This window comes from Lissotriton vulgaris, unplaced genomic scaffold (genome assembly GCF_964263255.1).
Source record: "Lissotriton vulgaris unplaced genomic scaffold, aLisVul1.2 SCAFFOLD_683, whole genome shotgun sequence".
NCBI lineage: Eukaryota > Metazoa > Chordata > Amphibia > Caudata > Salamandridae > Lissotriton > Lissotriton vulgaris.
In genome coordinates this window covers 691393-708857 of record NW_028251994.1, presented here as the reverse complement: position 1 = coordinate 708857, position 17465 = coordinate 691393, and the positions used below count along the sequence as shown (strand labels likewise).

Below are 17465 nucleotides of genomic sequence, written 5' to 3'. Positions count from 1 at the left end.
GTATGCATTTTGATTGGAATAGAACATGGCACTTCTTCCATCTCTGCCTCTCCTGCTCAGAGTTCTGAAAAAGAACAGGAATGACCGTTCCCAAGTTGTCCTAGTGGCTCCAGATAGGGCCATGAAAGTGTAGTACCTTCTGGGCTTGAGAATCTGTCCTCGACCTAGCTGCCACTCTGGGAGGACATCCTATCTCAGCAGTCAGGCAGAGTCCTTCACCCAAATCTTTACACTTACATGAGTGGAGATTAAGAGGTGGCAATTGACCACCTGCATACGTCCTTTGCAACTTCATCTATTATACAGCCATTCACATCTTACTCTTTTGCATCTTTTTATAATTTTAGTTCAATATTCCAACAGAAACAAATTAATAAGTAAGATTTGCATTTTGCAAAATTGTGGTATGTAATAAATGTAGTTGCATAATAAATTATTGACATAACCACATTGATCATGAGGGTTCGAGGCATATATTTAGAAAGAGTGACCATATTGTCTTTGTTAATGTGTGTATATCTGTCTAGGAATGTTTTCAGTGAGTTTTAGTGCGTTTCATTTAATTACACAAATACAAGTATAGCAAATGTATATATTGTCTGGAGAAGTGCTGTTGTTTTTATTAAAAACCCCGATGTGCATATGTTATTTATTAGCTCATTTAGCCTATAGTGAAGCGCTCGGTAAAAATCTTGCTAAACATCATGGTGGAATCTAAAGACTTGTGGGAAATAACTTGTGTTTGTGATATTGCTTTAATCAAGCGAAAGGAGAGATATGCAACCAAATTGCTTATGTCACAAATAATATTTTGCGCATCTAAGTTTCACAATAAGTTTCATCTGCAAGCACGCATTGGAGATCCAGATACAGCTAATCATGATGTTTGAATGTCGATATCGGAAGGAATTATTGCCACAGAAAATACGGAAGAAGGCAGATTCTCAATGGTGGTTGATTTAGAATCAAGGGGAATAGCATGGATGTCCCAAGATGGTGGCAATTTAAAGAGTGCTGAATTCTCACTCCTTTTTAACTTTCCTGATATATATCAGCTTTTCCTGTGGCTTTCACAATACATTCGAATGCCTACATTCAGCGGCAAAACAGCTATAGTAAGTGTGCAAATAGGGTGTGGAAAATGTCCTAACACAACCCATATTTTTCTGGAGATCTAGAGGAAGAGATTTCACATTCACATATAAAAAGTTGTGAAGACTTGTTTTATATATATATATTACCTAACTGTAAATCTGTAGTTCTGATAAGTAAGGGTTCTTTCTATGCTCCAAATTCTACAATTTTCACAGATTTGGATTTGAGACGGTTTTTTAAAATACCAGAAAGTAGTGACTTTATGAAAACCATAAGCATAAGTCTGCACCTAGTATAGATCATACATTTTTGAGGATCTACTCTTAGACCATTGCAGGTTGCTTTTTCATCTACATTAAACCATCTATACAATGTAAACCACTCTTCTGTAACAGTCATCTTTACAGCCATTTAACTGTTTTATCTTCTTTCTGCTCCTCTGATGCTCTTGGCACTTGGCCTTTAGCACCAAACAGATGGGATTGCGGCTCCTAATCCAGTATCAGTGCTAGGGGCTGCCTAGAAAATTCCATAGTCAATCTACCTATCGCCACATTGGCAGCAGATGGTGATCTATCAAGCCATACTTTGTAGTCATTACGAGCTATCTGTTCCCTAACTGTATCTTTTTATTTTCCAGTCCTTGCCGATGTGGATAGCGTTTACATTGTGTTAATCAAGAAAATGCAACGCCTCCGGTTTGCAGCTGGTTGCTTAGTTTAATTTGAATTTTGGGCAGTTCTCAGAATTCTGGTCTCTAATATTTTGCCTGTAGCTGCTGTTCTCTCCTGCTGTTGTTAATATTTTAGATTAGTTACATAAGGCAGCTGCCAGGGACATTGACTTCATATTTCCCCCCTGCCCTTTCTCATATTCCTGAAATGAAATAGCAGCACACATGGCTCTTCTGCTGTATGGTGGATTTAAGCCAAGGTAGCGGAGTATTACTTGCTGTTTCCATGCCGGAACCTTTGTTGCTCACATCTAATGTTTCATAGCCAATGGCTTAGAGCTGGATTTTCAAGGTAATGTCAAAAAGCTGTGCAGTTTGCATTTTTTTATTGGAGAATCCACTGCTGGGCCTTCTTGTCCGAGTCTGACCTCTCTTATCTTAAAAGTAGCTGTGGGATGAAGGATGAGAATATAGTAAATTGTCAACGAGGGTAGTAATTTGGAAGAGATGCCCTGTCATCTATTCCTCTCATGAAGCGATTTATGAAGTGAGCCTGATGAGGAGTATTTATGGTGCCCCACGATGCCTCCTGGCATTGCCTGCCCATTGTTGTTGCTATCTTTCGTTAAGTCACTTGTTTAAAAGGTTGCCTGAATAGTTTAGTCTTCAGGACTTTCCTAAACCCTTAGTAGTCTGGTTCAGATACCAGCGAAGGGTTAAGGTCATTCTGTAATTTTAGTAGGGCTCCACACTCCTAGGCTCTGTGAAGATGATGATGTTCTATTCCAGAAATGTCATCCCAAGGGCAGCCATCAGCAAATCTTTGTGATCATTTTGGAGAAGTGGAAGTGTTTTGCAAAGAACGGAGAGCTGAAGGATGGTGACTTTCCCTACTGGGTTAATTTAGTATGTAGATCACAAGTTCTGAGTCAAAGATTATGCCTAGGACCATGGCTCATTATAGATTGTCCTGCAGATTGTCTAGCTGGACATGAATTGGCACATGACTGGAGATAGTAATTCGACAATATGTTAGCTTTTTTTTCATTTGATTTTTTTAAAAAGAGGGGTTTTATGATTACATGTTTCAGCAAGACTTGTGTGAGGCAGGTGGCTGAGCATGGGACCCCAAGGAGGAGTTTAAAACGTTAGTCTTTACTGCCAGTTTTATTAGCTCGGATGTCTCCAGTTTGGAGAAGTGGAAGTAGAAGCTTGAATGAGGTGAAGGTGGGTTAAAGCAGTGAAGAGGAGGAGATGGGCGAATGAAGAAGTATTTCTGGATTGTTGGTGATTAACTCACACATTTCTGTAATTTGGGATTTGAAGCACTCTAGTTCTCTTCACAGTTTTGTTTGGCTGTACATGGGATGCATTTTCAGGCACCGAGGCTGACTCTTTCATGTCAAATGTGAAAAATGTGTTGGTTTGCTTGCTAGATGTGAATATTTTTTTTGTGCTGTGTTGGTGCAGGCAGTGAAATAAGCTCTTTCAGGCTCACTGAATTGCTCTCACTTGTAATCTTACAGTGGGTTTTATTCTCATTAGTGATTGACTTGCGCCATTGTCATTGCGGATTTCAGTGGCTTGTTTCAGTTCAGCTGCCTCTCGCGAAACTATTTATTTGATGTCATTTTTTTTTGGAGCAGATGGTTTCTTTCCTAACCCTAAATAAAGCCACTAAATGATGACTTTTACTGACCATGTGCTACATCCAGATTTATTAAGCAGGTTCTAGCGGGAGAGAAGTTGACCTAAGGGCTAGGGTGGCCGACCTCAAATCTGGGGAACTGGGTTCGAGTCTCGGCAATGACGTTGAACATCCTGTGATTCTGGGCAAATCACTTAATCTCCCCGTGCCCTAACAAAACAACCAAAAATAATTAATGTATCCTTAATGTAATGCAACTGTTGCTATGTAATGTGCTCTGATACCAGATTTGGGTCAAGTTTGCGCTATATAAAACTCTTTTAAAAAAATAAAAATTAAAAAAAAAAACAATTTCTGTGGAGGAAGGTTATTTCTCACTATGAGAGTGAAATTTAGAAAGTTGTCTTTCTAAATTAAACCATCTTGTTTTTCAGTCAGCCAGTGGGACACCAGGGAAAGGAAGTTTAGTGCTGGGTTTCCCACAAAACAAGTGGGAGTCAACTATTATGACTGATAAATAGTGAACCACAATCCAGTTAGTTACATTCTTGTTTGTGAGTGAAAGGTTCCACATAACAAATGATAGTAATGTCAAAGCTCTAACAGTCACTCCTTATTGTGCCACGAGCTTGTGAAAAAGCAAATGTCACTGGCATTTCTTTTGGCTAGCACATAGATCTGAGGCTTTTGTGGTCTCTCGCTCTGTCTGTTCCCTGGGTAAATGTTAAGTGTATTTACTGCTTCATGTTTACCCAGCAGCAAGAGGTATTGACTTTCATCCTTCGTTGTAGGTTGTGCAGTTTTACTCTTTTCTTCGGTTTGGAGAACATTTTTCATTCATTGCAGTTTATATTCTGAAAGCTTTTTCTGATTCTCTAATCCATTTGTCGTCTTGCATTATTTTCCTTTTAAATTCGTGTGTAGTTACTGGGCAGGTGCATAATACCTGTTCATTTGGAAGCTGTCAATAAGTTTATTATTGATAAAAGCCTCTGAAATCAAAGGTAAACCTTTTCAAATTTTGCAGTTGCGATTTCTGTAAGATCCTCTTCGAATGAGGTGTCTCTGAAGAACACTTTAATCCATCAACTTTATTATATAAATTCCAGCAACCCTTGCAAGGTGATTTTGTGCTTACCAGATACCTTGTTGTTACTGCAGCAATCCTTAAATTCTTCTTTCTGCTACTTAAAACAAACTTCAGGATTGATCCTTCCAAACTTCCTTAATTACATTGTTTTGAGAAGTTCTCCAAGACAGGTACATACCCATTTGACTATTCTGTACTGAAAACATGCTGAGTAAAACTTAATTCTTTAATGCTCCTTCCTATTAATAAATGCCAGCTGCTTGATATTCATTTATAAGCTTATTACCTTTGCCAGACAGGACAGTGTCACTTGGAGCAACAGTTTCCGCCTCCCAATACCTTCTGTCTATTAGCTTGTGAAGACCGTCTATTCAGAAATTAAATATCCAGTTCTGGCTTCCAAAAATGAGATGTCATCCAGTGGGTGGTTAAGAGGATTGTGGCATTTCGATTGCCAGCACAGAATTGAAAAGTCTAATGTTTTTAAGTATTATGGCAATCCTCCCTCGGGCATATGACCTACAGAACGTATCCAGACATCAGAAGATGTATTGTCATAGGTCAATACCTATTCGATGTCGTAATGTGTACATTTTTACAAAGTTCAACATCTCCATCTGTTAGGGGGGATTACTTTGCATCAAATGGCTTTGGCTCATATTTTGAATTAGAACCTTAACAATGGAAAATGATTGTTCAAGCTGTAGATGATGGGGATGTTGTCCTGCTGAAGCCTACCTTGGCTCCATGTGGAGTGCCCACATATAGATGACGATGTTCCAATGTGACCTGTTGGCAGAGGTTAAGTCACTGAATATGTTTCTGAAAAGATCTGCATAGCTACAGGCATGCAAAGCCTAGATGAATCCGTACTGCATTCGAGGAAGGTGAACAAATTAAGTATCAATCATCTCAATACTTGATCTAAAATAAAGACATAGAGGGCAAAGGGAAGGGAGAAAATTGAAGAGGAGGGGGACCGAATCTTGATCCTGCGAAAGGGCATCAGAAACTACATGGCGGCCTAGCTTTTGTGAAGCAACATAAGCAACTCACGGGATATCAAAAGACAGTTCATGGGCTGCAAAATGGAAGAATTGACACAAGTGCTCCTTTCTTTATCTAAATTGTGTAAGAACTATACCCACACTCCAACTCCCTGATTCCTATGCTCAGCGGCACATCATTTGCCAAGAAGTAGCAAAGTATACGCAGTCTGGTGAAAGTGGGGGACACCCTCAATTCTAATTTGTGCCTCCTCGTGTGGCTGACATAACCTTTTTTTATTCCGTTTTAAACATTTCTGTTTTAAAGTGAATAGGAAAGTCAAATGCTACACAAAGAATAAGAGTGGGCTCTGGCATCCTTTTGCTCCATGAGCATTTTGATGTGGATTCTGTTTTTGGCTCTTCCTTAACAGGTGAAATGATAGGCCAAGTTGTGAGAATTCAGTCTCCAGATAGAAAGAAACTAATCCATGCAGCTAACTACATATATTTAGGCGTTTTTGTGATAGTGGACGGTTTGAGGAAAGAATCCAATTATAGTTGATGTTATAAGAACTGGAAGTAGACCAGTGTGGTAGTATATATATATATATATATATATATATATATATTTAAATTCAAAGGTGTCCTCTGCTTTGAAGGATCACACAGCTGCAGGTAAGTTTTCACTTAATTTATTGCTTCCGAGTTTAACAAAGGTTCCGTCATTGTGTAAGCTTGTCCCAACGCGTTTCAGTGCTTCTTGCACTTTCATCAGGGGAAAAATGGCAAGGCGGATGTTAATTGGCAGTTTCCGTCGTCTTTTTGTTAAAAACACACGGAGATGTACTTAGTAGTACAAAGTCCCTTGCACAGCATTTTGGGATCTGTAGTGTCGCCAAACGAGGCGCTGCAGGGCGCTGCAACTTGAACACTTGAAATGCCTCGGCGGAACCTACTAAGGTTATGAACTCGTTTGGCGACACTACAGATCCCAAAATGCTGTGCAAGGGACTTTGTACTACTAAGTACATCTCCGTGTGTTTTTAACAAAAAGACGACGGAAACTGCCAATTAACATCCGCCTTGCCATTTTTCCCCTGATGAAAGTGCAAGAAGCACTGAAACGCGTTGGGACAAGCTTACACAATGACGGAACCTTTGTTAAACTCGGAAGCAATAAATTAAGTGAAAACTTACCTGCAGCTGTGTGATCCTTCAAAGCAGAGCACCCCTTTGAATTTAAACATTTTTGACGACAGCTGCGTCGTGGAAGGAAGCACCGCCTCGGAAAGGAGGAGGGAGCCGTCGGTGGAGGAGCCTAGCACAGGACTGTCCTGGTTACTTAAGGCGACTGCAGGAGCATTCAAGAACCGAGGAAGCAAAAGGAAACCGGGGTGCACTGATGCACCTAAACTGACAGCGTGCCGAAAACAGGGCGCTTCAACTTGAACACTTGAAATGCCTCGGCGGAACCTACTAAGGTTATGAACTCGTTTGGCGACACTACAGATCCCAAAATGCTGTGCAAGGGACTTTGTACTACTAAGTACATCTCCGTGTGTTTTTAACAAAAAGACGACGGAAACTGCCAATTAACATCCGCCTTGCCATTTTTCCCCTGATGAAAGTGCAAGAAGCACTGAAACGCGTTGGGACAAGCTTACACAATGACGGAACCTTTGTTAAACTCGGAAGCAATAAATTAAGTGAAAACTTACCTGCAGCTGTGTGATCCTTCAAAGCAGAGCACCCCTTTGAATTTAAATATATATATATATATATATATATGTTTTTTTAAAATTCTTTATTACAATAGAGGGAAACAGTACAAACAGTGTGTGATGAGCAAACTCACAGGGACAAATTGACACCCAAGGCACGACATAAATGTATTAATTCTGTGATATAATGGGGCCAATGTAATTGGATTATTTACAGCAGCGATCATCTGCATGGTACATATTTGCTTTGTATTATTGTATTTATAGACTGGCTCATTGATGCAGTTATTTATAATCGACTATCTCCCAAAATAAGAAAGAAGTGTTTATGCTAGCACCCACATTTAACATGCAGAGTTTGGCATACATTCTTTTCCTGTTATTCATGCTCTCCCTCTAGTAGAATCTTTTATTTTTAGTTATGGGAGGATGGCTTTAATTGTGTTTTTCATTGTTAGTTTTGGTTTACCATTTTGCTTTTTTGCTGTTGTTGTTTATTGTTCTTCCCCCTACTCAACAGGACAATAGGATTCACTGTTTATTGGTTTAAAATAGTGTTTCTACTTGCTTTGTGATACTTGGGATAGTATATCCTAGTCATGGGTTTTCCTTTTACAAACAATTCATGTGTGTGAATCCAGTTAGTTGTAGCGAATAGGTACAATACTATATTGGACTTGGCCCTTTTTGCAGGTTCACCCCGAAACTTTTTGCATTTCCTAGCCTGTTTCTGTAACCTGGTGTTGGTGATTTTAGGCCTCTGCGCACTTTTTCACTGTGGTCCAGTGTAAAGTGTGTGTGCTCTCTGTGTATGTGTGGTGAGAGTGGCCTGCCTTCCCATAGGAATGCATGGGGAATATGTGTGTCCATGGTAGTTCCTGATGTGTGGGGAGTGCAGGGGCGAGTTTGGTATGTGCGAACTCGTGAGATTAAATGCTGCGCGACGGTGTGAGCAGATTTGATGTGTCTAGTGGAGAAGTGCCACTTTTAGAAGTTGGCATATCTGTGCAGTGAATGTGAATTGACTTGTGATTGGCTGGATCTGGCTGGTGTGCTTGGCTCCAGGAGTCAGGATGGGTCTGCCCGGTGGTGAATAGAGAGATCTGCATGTAGATGGGAGGGAGGAGTTGCACCTGGGACCTGAATAGGGCTGTGCCTTCCCTCCACAAAGCTGGCTCCGCCCACTGTGGTTCGTCTGATGTCCCTAGCCTGGCCTGTGAATAGGGAGAGGGCCTGAGCAAAACAAAGTGCTCAAGAACCATTTGCAACTTGGTCTCCTCCTGCCCTACAGCCTTAGACAAAGGATTTCTGTGTATAAAAAGGGGCTGTGACCCCATGAAAAATATTCTTGTGCTCAACTTGAAACAACCAGGGGCTTGCCCTGCCCAGCCCCTGAATGCCTGGGAGACCTTGTTTCTCTGGGACCCTCCTGCACTCCTCATCTGGGAGAACCCTTGTTGCTATATGTCCTTATTTAGGGACCTTGGGGACTTTAGGCTTTGTCCCTTGCCTCAGGACTTTGGTTGTCTCTAGCGCTGCTGGTTGCGCTATCCCTTGATGACCCAGCGGAGGAGAAGCGTGGGCTGCGCAGCGCGATGCTGCAGCCCCTTTACGAGGGAATCCCCAAGCGTAGGGATTCCCCCGAAATTGCTCTACTGCGGGTGCCCATCCGCTTATTTAATTATTTTTTTACACGGGTGCCCACCCCGTTTATAGGAGCACAAGTGGGTGCCCACCCTGCTTTTACTTTTATTTTGCCCTCGAGGGAGCCTACCCCTCGTTTTGCCCCTTAAAAACTTACCGTCGCAGCCGGGAGGAAGTCGAGCAACATTTTGCCTGATGGCGGGTGGGACTTCCGGTTTCCCAAAGGAAGTCCTGCGCACGCCGCCGGTGCAGGGGAAGTGAGGGGAGACTCCAGCCGGGAGCCCACCCCGGGCTGTACTGTGCCGGGTGAAGAAGGGAGAGGCGTCTTCTCAAAGCAGGGCTCCCGTGTGTCGTTGAGGAGCCCTGCGTGTGCCTGCGAAACCGACAGATGTCCGTGTCAGCGAGGGAGCCGAGGCGACGCTGCCTGTGTGCAGCCTGGAACGCCCATTGCCTTTTCAGGCTCCAAGCGGAAGTCCCGGTCCCAGGAGAGGGACCGGGTGAAGAGCGGAGCCTGTGGTGATGGAGTGGAGGGGGCGTGAGGCACAGTGTTGGGGCCTCCCCCCTCCGCCCGAGTGGAAGCCCCGCCGAAGCCTGCCCAGCATGAGGAGAGCCTCCCCGAGACCAGCCTGGTGAGTGGGGCTCCTTGTTGGTGCTGTAATGGCGTGGGTGCTGAGTGGTCCCGCAAAAGAGCGGGCCACTCCAACGAAGGGGGCATATCTTGTTTAAGGGCCCCAGTGGGGTTCCCAAGGGCCAGTGGTGCCCGTACTTCCCCAAAGAAGTGCCAGTGATTTCCTGGAAGGCCAGAGGGGCCATAGTTTCCCCCCTGGTGGGGCACAGTGTTGCCCAGGTTTGGGCAGCGATGAAGAGAGTCCCTGAAGCGGCACAGGGGTGCCATGCCTCATTTGGTTATTTACATCTGCCCAGCAAGTTGTGGGCAGCTGCACCGTTTCGGCGCAATTCTTTGGGGGCATGTCTGAGTAGGAGTGGGTTGCACTCCTTTGCTCCTGACACAACTGCGCAGCACTTAGTGCCAGCTGCAGCATTTAGGCCCCATGTCATTGTTCTCAGCTGCCCAGCAAGTAGGGGGCAGCTTCAACGTTTAGGTTTGCGCAGATGGCGCACCCCTGACTGGCGCTGCCTTAGCAGCGCGCCCTGACATTCTGGATACAGGGCATTTGAGCTCCTTCTTGGATGGCCAGTTGGCTAGGGGGGCTGGTAGATGTATAGGGCGCAAGGCCCTAATGTGATTATGCGCTAAAGTGATGTGGTGCTAGGAGATGTATTGTGTATAGTATGTTTTGCGCACCCTGTATCTGATACCTCTAAAACTGTGGTTTATGATTATGAGGTTATTTTACATTTCATGTGGTTATGCTAGTGAGATTATACTTCACTCTGTGATTTACGCCCCTAAATGTGAGTTATACTTAGGAGGTAGGGTCAAATGTGTTTAGACTAGTGAGGAGATTGCATAATGTGTTTATGTAGGTGAGGTTGGCGCAGGATGTAATTTGCGCCTGATGTGACTGTGCATAATGTAAAGTTATGTTACAGGTTGAGGTTGAGTACAGTGATTACCAGTGGCTACTAGTTGTAGGTTTATGATCTATTTTTACTTGTACCAATTTATGCTAAGTGTTGATCCTGACAGTGGCCCACGTGGCCCTGTCCTGTATAAATAATCCCTTGTGAATATTGCACGTGCCAGTTGGCACAATGTATATTGTGTGATTACTATCTGATGTGTTTTGAGAATACAAAGGCTATTTTTATATAACCTTGTGTGGAGTTCCTTTTGTAGTGTGCCTGGGATGTTGTTGCTGTGTGCGTGCGCAAATGCTTTACACATTGCCTCCGGGATAAGCCTGACTGCTCGTGCCAAGCTACCAAGGGGGTGAGCAGGGGTTATCTTTGGCGTGTAACTCCCTTGCCCTGACTAGAGTGGTGGTTTCTGCCTGGCTTTGGCGCAAGCCTTAGCCAGCCAGAAATCCCAGTTCTAACATACTATAACCCCCAGAATGCATGTGACATGCAGTAGGCTGTAATACTAGCTGGAAATCACTGCTTCAAGAAGATACCACCACAGTGTAAATGTACCTGTACACATAGTTTTTCGAGAGCCCTTAATGAACTTACATTTCTCTTCTTTGATGTAATCTACGTTTTTATGCAATGAGTTCTCTGTTAACTATACGGTTGTGGCGAATTATTTTAACCTTCTGTTTCACTCTCTTTCACATTCTAGGATGCCATTGGTAGTCCCCTGGGGAAATTTAAGGTAAATATCATTAATTTTGTTAGTATAAAATGTGTTTAGATTTAGGTTTAAAATATTCTCAAGGTGCCAGACTGGATCTGGACATTTTCAAGCAGTAAGTCCCTGTGCCAGCATGTAACATTGTTTGGCTCTGCATCTGCGTAGATCATGACAGAAGTAAGGTGTGCAGTGCCTGTATAGGTGCCACCCCAACGAGCGGACATCAGTTTCTTTTTGCGACTTTCCAAACTACAAGCGCAGATCCACGATGAATGCTGACATACTAGTTGCTAAGGCCCTGAGAAAGGTGACCCTAATGAATCAGCCTGCGATTGGGAGGGTTATAAAGGAATCTACTGCTAGATAGTCTCTACAGAGTTCATCTGTTAGAAACTTGTAGCCGCAGATTCCTTAACTTCAAATAGATACCCAACCATACCTACCTGAAGGTGAGTCTGCAACGCAGATTAAATCAAAAAGTCCTGCATGACTGAATGGGCAAAGTACCCATCTCGACAGACCTGATCATCTACACCAGCGATCTTCAAACTTTTTAATGCTGTGCCTCCTCCAGTGTAAAAAAAAAATTAAATCATTGCCCCCCTCCCCTCTGAATGAAACATATTTTTCCCAATTATTCTACAACAGTGAATATCTTCAAATATCTATAAGCCTATTTAAACATTGTTATTATCGGTTTGAAAAATGCAATCAAATACATGCTTGCAAACTTGCTATTCTGGTCAGTCAGGGTTTACTGAAGTGTAAAAGTATCATTTAGTGGCCCTCCCCCTTTGACACCTACTCCCAGCCATCATATGGATGACAAAAGATGTTCGTAATGGCCCATTACAAAGTGGCATTCTGCCCCTCTGTTTTCTTTCAATATAAACAAAGCACAGTTATCAGCACGAGGATTCTCTTTGACAGTGCCTGGCGCCCCCCAGTTGGAAGACCTTTGATCTAGACAGTAAAGGTTTGTGAACGTGTGTAACAGCACCCGCATTGTTGCCTGACAGATGTCCAGGACAGGGACTACGTAAGCTGATGCAGTGGTCGCAGCCTTGGCTGTGGTAGAATGAGCGCTCCAGTCCTCAGGGGTTTGCTTTTTAGCCAGGGTGTAGCAGATTTTAATGCAGAGCACCATCCATCGAGAGATGGGATGTTTCTGCACTGCCTTCCCTTCCTTATCTCCAACATACCCCACAAAGAGTTGATCATCCACCGAGTCTCTCTTTCGCAATCAAGGTAGAACAATACTCTTCTTGAGAGACTCTCTTCTTCTTTAGAAGGGTGAAGCAGAGCAAAAAAGGTAGGTAAGATGATGTTTTACCCTACATGAAAGGGTGTCGCAACCTTTGGGAGGTAGAAGGCACAGGTCCTCAGAAGCAGCTTGTCTGGGTAAATGGTGGTATAAGGAGGATGCACAGAGAGGGCCTGCAGTTTGCTGACCCACCTTGCTGATGTTATGGCCACTAGAGAGGCCGTATCGATAGTAAGTAAAGTGGGCAGTTGTGTAGCTGCTCAAAGGGTGCGCATATGACTAGGCTGAAAACGAATCCCATTGAAGGATTGTTCAGCAGTAGGTACCGCTGCAGCATTTGGGTAAATGCTGTCTTATGGAGCTTGCTGGAGACTGGTATACTGGTTTCACAGCAGAGATTACCTACACACAATTTGCAGCCATCACAGGGATGGTGGTCTGCAAGGTCCGTATAGGAAAACCAATATGCATTTAAAAAAAAAAAGAAATTTTAACAGACTCAGGCATTGATCCTTGAGAACACTACCCACTGTTAAAACTATTTTGGATATAGGAACCATTCAGACTTCACTGTTTTAGGTTGCTGTAGTTACTGGGCAAGCTTCTGTGTCCAAGAAATCTCGTGCACAATGACGTTCTCATTGTCAACCAGCTCATCTTTTTTCCTGTGCCTACGAGAAGTAGAGCGACACTCAGAATTAATTCAGAGTACAGCCACACACCTGTAGTCATCCTTAGACACTTATACCCCATTCCAACCTCGTTTCTGTGACTGTATTAGCCGGCTGTTGTGTATCAAGATCTTTAGCTACCGGTGAGGTACACCAAGCATAACTTTCTGGTGTTCAGATTTATGTCCTCAAGGCAAAGGCAGTAAATATGAATGGTATTCCAATAAAAATGACTCAAGTCCTCGATGCGCAATGTTCCTGGTTCGGCCCTACGCATCTTGAAATGTGTTGATATAAATGAACGTCAATGTACTACCTTTTATTGAAGCCATAAAGAAAGATAATGTACTGTCCAGAACAGTCTTACCAGCTGGTGTGGACAAATTCAGTTCTGTTTTTTTTATGAGATATGTTTAAGGAAGAATTGTTTATCATGGAGGAGTGTCAGGGAGTGAGGGGCTCAATGTAAATTGTTGCTAGTTTGTATCTATAACAATATTTAAAGTCTGAACGTAGAAAATAGGTTGAGAGAATTTCAAGACATTGTTTTTTAATCATAAGTTCGAATGTTTTCCAGGCCTTTAGAAATTCTGAAATGAACATTTTCATGCCACCTTTGAAAGGCCAATCCCCTAATTATTTCTGAGTGATATGGAATATTTGTGTTGGAAGTTATTTTATACACCTGAGATGCTACATGATGTGACATATTATCTATATATTTTTCCTCCACTATTACATCGTCTTCATTATACTTTTACCGTTAATAACTTGTTGCCACCATTTTGAAATATTTTGATGTGATGGAGTTATTTTATTGTTCCTCCATTTGTGATTCCTAATAGTTTGTGGCAGTTCCATCTACTGTTCAGACGGTGCACCACACTCCAGGATTCCTCCTTCGGAATCCCAGCCTGTGATTCAGATAGTCTTTCTTGTTCTTGCTGGCAGTTCCCAGTTGTAGTAATTGATAAAGGTGTTATGGGTGCCCTGGATGATGATAAAATAATTTCTGTGCAATGAAACATAATGTTCAGTTGATTAGAAACCGACACTCTTCGTTAACCATGCTTGCTCTGCTCTTATTCACTAAAGGTCCTATTGTTTCCTGAACCCGAATTTCAAGGCGTTGCTCAAGTATTTGAGGACAACATTAATGAAATAAATGAGTCCTTCGTCGCCAGGTCGTGTAGAGTTTTGGCTGGCAGGTAAGCATAAATGGTGCACTTAAATATAATTTGAACAGTGGTATATGGAAATGAGTACTGTCTGAATGCACAACACGTAGCTTACCCTGCTCCTAAAGAACAGGTGATGACCATTCACTGCTTGTTATGCCACGTGACATTAAACCTAGCGTTGTTGAATTCTACAAAGTTCCACACAACCCCACGTCTTATTCGGGCAAATTTTCAAATCAGGACAAATGCCATTGAATTTACTATTAACAAATGGAGAGAGCACTCCACTGTTTGCAGATTCTGATTTAAGTGTACCTCAAAATTGATCGCGAATCTGCGGAAGATATAATGAGGAGCATGCAATCCGAATTATCCTCTTTCCTTTGGTGTCAAGTCCCTGCAGAATAGGTTACATTAGCGGAGCGGAGCATGTGAAATGGTGCTGCCATTTTCTCAAAAGCTATTGTTTTGTGGATCTTCATTATTGGGTGGAAAGTTGGCTTCTTTGCAGAAGCTAGGAGAGATACAAATGTTCTGATGCTACACTTCTCCATCGCCTGAGCAAATTAAATATGACTTATATTTGTTGTCTTTAATTATCCCTGTGTCTAGAATTTTTTGAACGATATTGCCAAAGTCTCACCATATCAAGAAATACAATTTTAAAAACTATATATGGGATGGCTTGAAAAAGACTGCAGAGGAAATATTTTTGCTGCACAGGTTTCCTCTAGAAAATTCCTACTCCTATCTCTATTATACATTCTTTTTGTAACAAGTGTAACGAGATACCAACAGGGTGCATAACAAAGTGCTACCAAGATGACACCAGTGTACTCACAGTTGTTGTGTCCCAGCTTCCACTGGAGTGCTTTTGCCCTCCCAAACTTCTTTAGTGGCTCTGCAGCATCCCCACAGCATTTTCACTGATGCCTGTTCTTCTGCTGCTTGACACACTTCTGGACACACTGCTTCTGCTAGAAATATTGTTCTCTGGATGTAGGCTGTGATTTAACCTTGGATCTGGATTTGGTCATGTGAACCCAGATCTTAAGATACATGGGTCCGGTCATTTCCCAGTTCCCCGGCCGGCACTACCGCGGATCCCTGGCCCCAGCCACTTATGCTTAGGTGGCACTTAAAAAATTATATAATATCAAACTGTGGTACAACTAGTGCTTTTATGAGAATTTTGAACATGCAGTATCAATTTTTTAATCATTATGGAACATTTAAAAGTCTAGTGACACACCCATTCAAAATTAGAGTTGAATAAAGCAACTTGCCTACCCAATTACAAATTGGATAGCACAGTTTAAAACAATATAATGTATAATTAGATCCATTTTAATAAATAAGTTGCAACCCTACATTGGTTTTTCGCTTGAACATAAGCTCAGAAGATCTATATTCTTACGAGGAACACACTGTTTACTGACACAAACAGTGAGTGGATCCTGGAAAGGTCAAACGTATGACCAGCAGAAACGCCCTCTTTGAATGTAGCAAACACCAGGAGATGATAGACAGAGTGCTGAAACTTTTCAGACACTCACCCCAGTCACAGATCCGGGTTGAATCCATCATCATTCTTTCGCTCACTTTGCCACCTCAGTTCAGACCCAGCTATATGCAAATCAGTCCTGACCTTGTGCCTCATGGGAACAGTCCAGTCCGAACTGCCAAGCCATGTCTTCCTGGATCGGAAACAAGCATCCTCGGACCGGTTTCGGGGTAACACCCCATATCAGCCAGGCTAGCTTGATTCCAGTGGCAAAGTGAGCAAGGGACACGCGTCTGGGGATACCGTGCCAAATTAGGGCGACCAAAGCAAGCACAAGGAGATGATGGACGGAGCGATTAAACTTTTTCTTTGAATGTAAACATGCAGAATTTGGACCATATTCTCTTTGCCTACCAAGGCTTATTACTACACATCAATGCAAGTTCCTACTTCCTAGCTTAATTAACAAGCATTTACAATGCAATGGTCTCGGCTTTGTTAAAGTTAGAGCTATTGGCATTGCAAATGGCATTTTTTTCATTTTTTTGTTTTTATTAAAACATAAATAAATGGTATTGTCATTTACATTGGCAATAGGTGAGGAGTAGAGAGTAGTAGAGAGTATTAGTGGACACAGAGCCACACACACACAGAGCCATACACACATACACACACAGAGCCATACACACACACACACACACAGCCACACACACACACACACAGAGCCACACACACACAGAGCCACACACACACACACACACAGAGCCACACACACACACACAGAGCCACACACACACAGAGCCACACACACACCCACAGACAGAACCACACACACACAGACAGCCACACACACAGACAGAGCCACACACACACAGACAGAGCCACACACACACATACAGACAGAGCCACACACACACACACAGACAGAGCCACACACACACACACACACACAGAACAGAGGCACTAAAAACCGGTCACAAGCAGGGAACAGAGGCACTAAAAACCGGTCACAAGCAGGGAACAGAGGCACTAAAAACCGATCACAAGCAGGGAACAGAGGCACTAAAAACCGATCACAAACCGGGAACAGAGGCACTAAAAACCGATCACAAGCAGGGAACAGAGGCACTAAAAACCGATCACAATCATGGAACAGAAGCACTAAAAACCGATCACAAGCAGGGAACAGAGGCACTAAAAACCGATCACAAGCAGGGAACAGAGGCACGAAAACCGATCACAAGCAGGGAACAGAGGCACAGAAAACGGATCACAAGCAGGGAACAGAGGCACAGAAAACCGATCACAAGCAGGGAAGCATGCCGCCCGTGCACAGTTCTCAGTGCCAGAGGGGGCCCCTGGAGCTTGCCCTCCCCATCCCACCACAGGAGCTGTGGGGACTATCGTTACGCCACTGGCTGAGCACACACGGCATACGGGGCAGAGCGGTGCAGCGGAACACACACAGGGCGGTGGTACCCCGGGCAGCACTGCTAAGAACAAAGAACCAGAGCAATATAGAGGGCAAGGCACAAATGGGACACATATGGAGAAAGAAAGCAGTGACAAAGTGTTTGAACAAACACGGGGCAGTTCTTGACAAGCACAATCTCTGGCCCCAAAGAGGAACAAGAGGGTTGTTTGTTTGATCCCCCACTCGTGATAGAGTATGTGTGAGTAGACACCACCTTGAATGTATACAACCCCCACACTCGCGCTCCCCATCCC

General features: G+C 43.1%; 1 protein-coding gene across 1 annotated transcript in view; it reads left to right on the top strand.

Moving 5' to 3' along the window:
* CRYBG1 (crystallin beta-gamma domain containing 1) overlaps nt 1-17465 on the top strand; it is a 325937-nt gene that overhangs the window by 238999 nt on the left and 69473 nt on the right. Inside the window, exons 14-15 of the mRNA XM_086950969.1 lie at nt 11106-11138; nt 14148-14260. Of these exons, the coding sequence (XP_086807095.1) occupies nt 11106-11138; nt 14148-14260 (146 nt within the window). The remainder of the gene's footprint in view (nt 1-11105; nt 11139-14147; nt 14261-17465) is intronic.